Raw genomic sequence first — 8,565 nt, forward strand, 5'->3', positions numbered from 1 at the left:
AGTGCCTTGGGTCTGTCACGGCTGATGCCGATGGCTCCTTTCTGCTCGACCTCCACACGTAGCTCGTCGCCACCTCAGCCGCGCTGGGAGCTACCACATGCCCTTCACAACACCGGCCACCTAGGAATGAAGAGGGAAGAGGAAACTAAGGAAGAGAAAGAAGTGACCCGCTCAGTCCTAGTTAATCATCATTCTCCTCTACCTTTTATTGTTATTATTAATTATTATTACTATTATTTTTAAAAAACTGATCATACCAGTCTAAAAACCTGCTTGGCTCGTGGAGAGAGCTTAAAACGAGATGTAGAACCTTCCTCCCACCCACCCTGCCCCAGACTTTTATTCCCCCTCCCCATCAATGATTAAATAGAATGTGAAACACACAGAGGCCCTTCAACACCATTAAACACACAATAAAGGAAATCCGTTTTATGAAGATATTTACTTGTAATAATATCTTTTATTGATTCTGGCACCAAAACAAATAAATCCAGCCACTTGGTTGTCAAGCTGACAATCAAATTATAAACTTTAAGACCTCGTGTATACCGTATAAAAAAATAAAATAAAGACTGGCAATAATATTTTACCGAGTGTAACAGATAGAGGAGCAAAATAATAAATAAATTGTGATTTATTAGCACAGTGTGGTACTGTTTGCCATTTAAAACTAGAACAGGTGTATAAGCTAATATCAACACAGTGGTGATTAACTATGAACTCTTTTAAGACTTGCCTTTAATGTGATGCTTTGGAAGAAGTAACAGGAAATTAAAAAAAAAAAGAAAAAGGAAGAAAAAAGGCAAAAGAGTAGCAGTATCTGTTTGTGCTCCCTAAAAGTTGTCCTTAATTTTTTTTTCTCCCATCCTCTGTGTGCTATTTGTGTTGACGTGGAAGAGGATTCCTTGTTTTATTCCTAAGCTAGCACCTGCCCTGATGGTGTTCAAATAGCACTTGACTCTGCCTGTGATGTCTGTATCTTTTCTTTAATCAAAGGTACAGAGGTTGAGTATAAAATAAGACTGCTCAGATAGGACAATTAAGTGCACTGTACAATTTTCCCAGTTTACAGGTCTATACTTTAAGGGAAAAGTTGCAAGAAAGCTGAAAAGAAAAAAAAAATGAAAAAAAGAAAATTCAACACACATTGATGAGCATAAAAAAAAAAAAAAACAACCCACAAACCCACAAAACCCCACAAACTTTGCCAGCCATATACTTGACTAATGAGCTTATCTTCTCGGACGCGACATTACAGCGCTGTGAATGGAAACAGACTCTCCACTCACATAAAATGAATGATTGCTTTCACTCCTACAGTGCAAGGATTTTTTTTTTTTTTTGTACAAAAAAAAGGATTTTAAAAAAACAAACGCCACAAAACCTTTTTTTAAATATAAATGTTAAGAAAAATTTTTTAAGGAAGAAAAAGAAAAAAAACCACAACACTTCATTATGTTTAGGGGGAAACTGTATTTTAGGGTTCATTGTCTTGGTGGTGTACAAGACTCGTTACTCATTTTAAAATGATAGTGGAAATTCTATGCCTTGGATATACACAGCTCTTCAGGTTGTATAAAAACATGCATTGGGGAAAGGTTTTAAGATTATATAATACTTAAATATAGGAAAATGCACACTCATGTTGATTCCTATGCTAAAACACATTTATGGTCTCTTTTTTCTGTATTTCTAGAATGGTATTTGAATTAAATGTTCATCTAGTGTAGGCACTATAGTATTTATATTGAAGCTTGTATTTTTAACTGTTGCTTGTTCTCTCAAAAGGTATCGATGTACCTTTTTTGGTAGTGGAAAAAAAAAACCACAGGCTGCCACAGTATATTTTTTTAATTTGGCAGGATAATATAGTGCAAATTATTTGTATGTTTCAAAAAAAAAGAAAAAAGACAAAAAGACAAAAAAGGTGTGACATTGTACGGATCCGAGGCCATATAATGGCCCTTTGGGGGAAGCCTGTTCTGATGTCACACTGCTGGCCGTCACAGAGGGGTGTACATATCTTTTTTCGTTCTTTTTTCCTGCTGCCATACTGTATGCAGTACTGCAAGCTAATAACGTTGGTTTGTTATGTAGTGTGCTTTATGTCCCTTTCCTTCTATCACCCGACATTCCAGCATCTTAACTTCATATGCAGTAAAAGAAAGAAAAGAAAAGAAAAGAAAAGAAAAGAAAAGAAAAGAAAAGAAAAGAAAAGAAAAGAAAAGAAAAGAAAAAAAAGCTAAAAAAAAAAAGAAAAAAAAAAGAAAAGAAAAAACCGTTTTGCAGTTTTTTTCATTGCCAAAAACTAAATGGTGCTTTATATTTAGATTGGAAAGAATTTCATATGCAAAGCATATTAAAGAGAAAGCCCGCTTGAGTCAATACTTTTTTGTAAATGGCAATGCAGAATATTTTGTTATTGGCCTTTTCTATTCCTGTAATGAAAGCTGTTTGTCGTAACTTGAAATTTTATCTTTTACTATGGGAGTCACTATTTATTATTGCTTATGTGCTCTGTTCAAAACAGAGGCACTTAATTTGATCTTTTATTTTTCTTTGGGTTTTTTTTTGGGGGGGAACTTCTTTTTAGATTTTTTAAAATTTTTTTTTTAATTATTATTTGGATGACCAAAGGTCATTACAACCTGGCTTTTTATTGTATTTGTTTCTGGTCTTTGTTAAGTTCTATTGGAAAAACCACTGTCTGTGTTTTTTTGGCAGTTGTCTGCATTATCCTGTTCATACACCCATTTTGTCCCTTTATTGAAAAAATAAAAAAAAAACCTTAAAGTACACAGTGTCAGCTTCTGGTGTCCTCATTTGACACACGCTGTAGGTGGCTTCCAGCAGCAGGCTGTAGGGGAAGGTCCTGCACAGGGGCGTTTTGGAGGGCCTGCTCCAATCCCCAGGGAGCGCCCACCACCCAGCTTGGCCTTAAATCAGCCCCCTCTGCCCAGGAAGAGGATTTTTGGGCTAAGGAGTTCACTATCTGGCCAGTGGAAGGTGTTTGCAGTCTGGACCTGTAGCTTTGGGATTTTTCCCCCCTCTAGATCAGGAGTGAGCTGGGACCCCCTCACTGCAATAGCCTGAGGCACCCCCGGCCTTCACTCGGTCTGCAGCAGGGACTTCCCTCCCCGTTTGGCAAATCTGTGGTAGAAGGGGTGAGCAAACCGACAGCTCTGCAGCCTCCCGGGGCTCCCCTGTCCCCCGCTGCTTTTGGGGGTGGGGGTGAAATCAGCCGCTGGTGCCTGCAGGCGCCCAGGCAGGAGCTGATTTCTCTCGGGGGGCCAAGGTCTCTTACCGTGGCTCTGGGATCACACTGAGCCCAGCCCAAAGCTCCCAGCTCTGCTCCCAGATGGAGCTGGGAGCTCCCTTCTTTTCTCCCCGGGCTTTGATTTTTTTTTTTTTTTTTTTTTTTTTTTTTTTTTTTTTTTTTTTTTTGGTGGGAATTGCAGGTTTCTGTGCATTGTCTCTAAAATCCGGAATTCAGGTCCCCCCTGTCCCCCCTTAGGGGTCTGTATATGTTGTCAGTTTGACAAATACTGCATGTTGCAGCATCTCTTTACTTTATTAAAGCACATACCTCTGTGATACTGTCTCTTGCTGTTTCTAGTGTAATGGATTTAATACTATTTTTTTCTTTTCCTTTTTTTGATTTCTGTAAAACCTTCCAGTTGTTTTGTTGTCTTCTTGTGATGGCATCATTTGTTGCCTGTATTTTGCCCGGCACCTTCTGAACGGGGAGGTTTGGAATTTTAAAAAAAGACAGAAATACCTATCTAAAGAAAAAAAAATATTTTTTTTCTAAGAGAGATTTGAAAAGAATGTAGTAAAGCTCCATTTTAATCCTGGAAGAGGAGAGGAGAAGATTTTGTTGCCTGGGCCAGTGGGATGAGAGTGTGGGAGGGCTGGAAAGGTGCTGGCAGTGCCCCTCAAGCTGTGCTCCCCTTCAGCAGGCTGGCACCCACTGGCTGGAGCTGGAGTGGTGCCAGAGGGATCCCTAGCAAGGCATAGGGGAGGGTGGGGAGCTCGAGGTGGCAGGCATGGACACGGGCTGTTCCCTGGAGGGCCAGTGTCAGCAGGGATGTGCTTTGCAGCTGCCTTGATGGCACATCTTTTGATCCTGAGCCACGAAATACCTGTAGAGAGTCCAGTCTCTCCCTCTCTGTCCCTATTTTTATTGCTGGTTGTTGTGAGACCATGGTGGAGATGTTTCCTAGAGGACTGGGGTTAGCTGTGCCCAAGGTTGAGCATAGCTTGGCTGTCTTTCAGAGCGGGCGCTGTACCCTGGGTCTGTCCTACAGTGGTCATCGTCCCACTACCTTTCCCTATATACTGTGTTTACTTAGGAAATGATCGTATATAAAAGCACATAGGCAGGCATCTGCATGTATCCATATACAGGCATCACTAGGTAGACCTGTGCTGCTACAAGATCAACTGGTGGAAAGCAAACAATTGACTTCTTTATCGAGTGGCGCAGCAATGCGTGTGATTCCCAGGTTTCCCAAAGCTGAATTTTCCAGGTTTCCCAGAGATGAATGAGCCCAGTGGGCGCCACGTGGCACACAGGGCAGGGGCAGGCTCCTCCTGTAGGAGGAGTTGTCTGAACAGCGTAGCTTGGGAGTGGCAACGCGCTGTCACCCCCACACCAAAGTAGATGTTCCTGAGTGTGGTGTTTTTCTGCCAGGGGCAGTAAGTTAGTGGTGTGATGAACCCACTGAAGTTTGTTGGGTTGAGGCATGGATGTCCCAGGCCACACCATGAGCTGCTTTGGCATCCCGTGCATGCGTGACCTGCGCTCCCCAGAAACGTTCCTGTTTCTGTGCAAAAAGATGTCTTTAGGAATAAGTGATATTTGGGTAACAGCATCTATCGTTAAAATCTCAAGCCCTGTCAACTTTTGAGGGGGAACATGGGTTTATGGCATAGATCCTTTAGTGTCTAATCTCCTCCAAATTGAGTGATTATTGTAATGAAGACGCTGAAACAGTATCCAGAATTTAGACTACAGATGTTTCATATTATTATGTTTCCAAGGGCTGAGATAATACAGGCATAAGCGATACCATGTCTTTGCTTGACATTCAGGAGGCTGTGGCATATCTGATGAGATGCAGTTTTGGGGTTTATCTAAGTGTTGAGTTTGTATCCAACAGAAAAATGATACCAGCTGCTCTCTTAGATCCCTCCTTCTTTTTTCTCCTCCAATAAAGGTTGAAACCCACTTCTGGCGGATGCATGGACAAATTGTAGTATTGACTAGGAGAGAGTGATACTGCCCGGAGGGCTCTTTGCCAGAGCTGCTGAAGAGATGCTTCTCCTCGAGCCCAGATGCTTGGCTGCTGGTTTCCAACAAGTCACAGGGATGCAGGAGGGACAGGAGATGTGGGGGAGCCCTAAGGTTTTGTGCCCCACAGCTTTGCAGTGGTGGTGTGCTAGTGGCCGGGATGGCTGTGGTGCTCTTGGCCGCCTTGGAAGTCTCAGCCAGCTTTAACATTAGCCTGGAAACTGTTGGGCTCAGACAGGAGCAGCAACTAGCCCTCCATGGAGGGAAACGGGGCATGGCGCTCTTGACTTCAGAGGAGATGCTCCAGTTAACATCCACTGAAGAGCTGGCCTAGGAAGGAGCTGCTTACTAAGTCCTGATGGCAGCTCGCATGTAGTAGCCCTTTAACCACTCTTTTAGGTATTAATGAAGTAAATTCCATAGAAACCAGCTCCCCATCGGGTGGCTGAGGTGGATTTTGAGGAATGTGTTGATGATGTGCAGGCCTTGCCACCAGTGTAGCCCTTAGCCTGTTGTGGGGGCAGCGCAGTGCTTGGTGATCGGCCTAGAGCAGGGGCTGGGAGCTGGGAATGGTTGCTTTCCAGTGCCCCATCCCATGTTGCTGCAGTGGATGGCTTTGCTGGGTGTGGGCTGGAGCTGTGCAGCTGGAGCTTTGCTGCTGCAGTGTGCATGTCCATGCCACATGATATCCACTGTGCTGGGAGCTGGGAAAAGCCCTCCGTGAACCACCCGCCGTGTGCTGTGTTAACAGTTCCAATGGCTTTTAGAAGGCCCTTCAGCACCTCAGAGAAGCCTATGAATGTTTGGGAAAGAGTAGGAGGAAGTTTGCAAGACAGGCTGGCTTGGTCCCTGCCCAGTAAAGCCCAGAGGTTTTTATTCCTAAATGATCCCTGTGGTTCCTGCGTGGTGCCGAGGATGCTGGATGCAGGAGTGTGGCCTGAGAGAGGAAGGGCTCTGTCCTGCCATATCCTTTTGTAGCAGTTGGGTGTCCTAGTTGTTAGAGACAGAAAAGAGACAAAAAGAGAAGTAGTATAAGGGAATGACTCACACCGTGAGCCATGTCACACCTGTTCTCTCCTCTGTCCCCATGCTCTCTGTAGGTTCGGCGTACCCCCCCAGCTGGCGCAGCGCCCAGGGAACCCCGGATGTCTGGCAGTTTTCGGATGGAAGTTCAAGAGCACTTAAATTCTGAAAGGAGGTGAAGCTGGGGCGAGCGGCTGGTGGCATCTCAGCGTCCGGAGGTGGCCTCTATCCTGATGGCTCGCCGCATTCCCGGGAGAGCCTGAGGAGTCACCCGCCGACAGCAGCGCTCCCCGGGCTCCTCCTGCCTGCAAGACTATCGTATTTATATTTTGTAATAGAGTACAACACTTCTTTGGGGTTGGTTTTTTTGGTTTTTTGGTTTTTCTTTTTTTTGTTCATTGGTTTCTTTTTTTCATTTTCTAAAAACAAACCAACAAAAACAACCCACCCACCAAGGTCAAGGGCTTAATGATGGCTCCTTTCCCCATGGAAAAGACTGTCTTACTCTCATGGACAGCCCGGCCTGTTGGTTATCCCCTCAACGTGCCATTCCTCGGGATGCACATCTGATGTGATGAATTAAAAATAAAGCAAAACACGGTGTAGGTCTGTGGGTGGGTGGGAAATTGCCATAATAAATGTTGGAGCTTTAGGTTTTGTTTGCTCTGTCTTTAATTTTTAATGCTAACAAGGGCCAGACGGCTGGTGTGACTTTGTGTTCCTGTACCGGCTGCAGAAAAGCCAGTGCTGGGTTTTCAGCGGGGATGGTGTTGGCATGAGGGGCTGCCTGGCCCCGGCGGACAGGACAGACCTTTCCTGCAGAGCTAGGCCAGGAGTTGGGCTTAGGGCCGGGCACCCCGAGCACTGCTGAGCCGCCTCTTGTGATGCTGAAAGGGGGCGGTTTCCCAGCTCTCCTGCATCGTCCTTGGTGAATGCCAGCTGTCGTGTTGCATTTCTGCTGTTGAACTGTGTACTTTTGGGGCTGCTGGGCTTCGTGATGTTTGCTCGTGTCCATGCGAGGAGAAGTGAGGCCAGCACAGGTTTCAGGAGGAGGGATAGTGGTGCTGTGGAGACACTGTCAGACCAGGGGATGCAGAGTCCTGCCCTGAGCTGGGGGAGCTGCTGCTGCCAGGCTGTTGTCCCGGTGTTTCCCAGACTTTCCACCAGGGGCTGGCCAGCGACACGTGTCCCTTGCTCGGCACTGAGCACCCACCGAAGGAGTCTCCTGGTTCGGGGCCCAGGCACTTTGCTGAACAGAAGATGGGTTATGTGTGAGCTTTGTGCCGTCTCTGATGGGACTGATAGGCTGTAGCTGCTCATGCCTCTGCTGATGAGTGAGAATGGACCTTATTTGGTGAAAGAAGCCAGCTGGGTAGTGAGTGGAGTGGCTGGCTGGCCATGCCGGGCTGCCGGGATCAGCGGGATGGAGCCAAGTCATGGGGAAAGGGCCAGTGGATTGATTGGCTTAGTGCATTAACTTCAATCTCACTTCTGTTTTGTTCATCTCCTTGCTTACAGTCTGAGCGAGACCCTCACTTGGGGTGACTCTCTCCTGGTGAAACGGCTGTAGGGAAGATGATGTTGCCTTTTCCATGGGTGGTGGTTGCTCTTTTGTTGTTTAAAACCCTGGGCTGTGGTTTTCTCGTGGTGGCCTGGGCACAGCACAAGCACAGACACTTCAGTACTTTAAAATTTGGCTGGGGTGGGCAGCAGGAGCATCTCCAAGGGATGCCACACTGGAAGCCTGGAGGACTTGGTGCATTGGGACACAAAGGGAGCTATTGCTGCTTCTTCTAAGGTGATTTGGTCTTTGAGGGCAAACCACCCAAAAGTTTATGCACGGCCTCAGCTATTTTTTTTATCATGAGGGGATGTTTTTAAAGTTTCTTCCTAGCCCAGCCTGTGCTGCCACCTCTGTGTCTGCTCCTAAGGGGTTTTTGAGCCTTGGAAGGGTGAATCCTGTTGGATTAAGCACCTGGTTGATTGTGAGTGCACCAGTGGTGGAGAGTTAGACACCTGCTCCTGCCTGCCCTGGGGATCTCTGCTCCAGGCAGCTGTGTCAGATCAGGGCTAATGGAGTCACTTACTGCAAAGGGGGTTGCTCTGCTCGTTTCTCTAGACTGCTAGTCAGGACTCACCTGGTCCATATCTACAGCAGGCCTGGCCCAGGACCACTGGGAAGCTGCTTTGTAAGGGGTTCCAGTGTGCTGGCTCCTTCTGGGGGTGTCTGACCATTGCTTTGTGTGAGC

At 45.9% G+C, this 8,565-nt stretch overlaps 1 protein-coding gene across 5 annotated transcripts in view; it reads left to right on the top strand.

Annotated features, from left to right (window-relative positions):
* BCL11A (BCL11 transcription factor A) overlaps window positions 1-6,955 on the top strand; it is a 71,306-nt gene extending 64,351 nt beyond the window's left edge. For 3 of the 5 annotated variants that reach the window (XM_053938979.1, XM_053938975.1, XM_053938977.1), the window contains exon 4: window positions 6,394-6,955. In XM_053938979.1, coding sequence (XP_053794954.1) covers window positions 6,394-6,495 — 102 coding nt within the window. In that variant the 3' untranslated portion in view covers window positions 6,496-6,955. Of the gene's footprint in view, window positions 1-62; window positions 2,797-6,393 lie in introns of those variants that run through there. The other 2 variants (XM_053938974.1, XM_053938976.1) reach the window with 2 other exon arrangements.
* The last annotated feature ends 1,610 nt before the right edge of the window (window positions 6,956-8,565 follow it).

The sequence above is a fragment of the Vidua chalybeata genome, chromosome 3 (assembly GCF_026979565.1).
Source record: "Vidua chalybeata isolate OUT-0048 chromosome 3, bVidCha1 merged haplotype, whole genome shotgun sequence".
NCBI classification, from domain to species: Eukaryota; Metazoa; Chordata; class Aves; order Passeriformes; family Viduidae; genus Vidua; species Vidua chalybeata.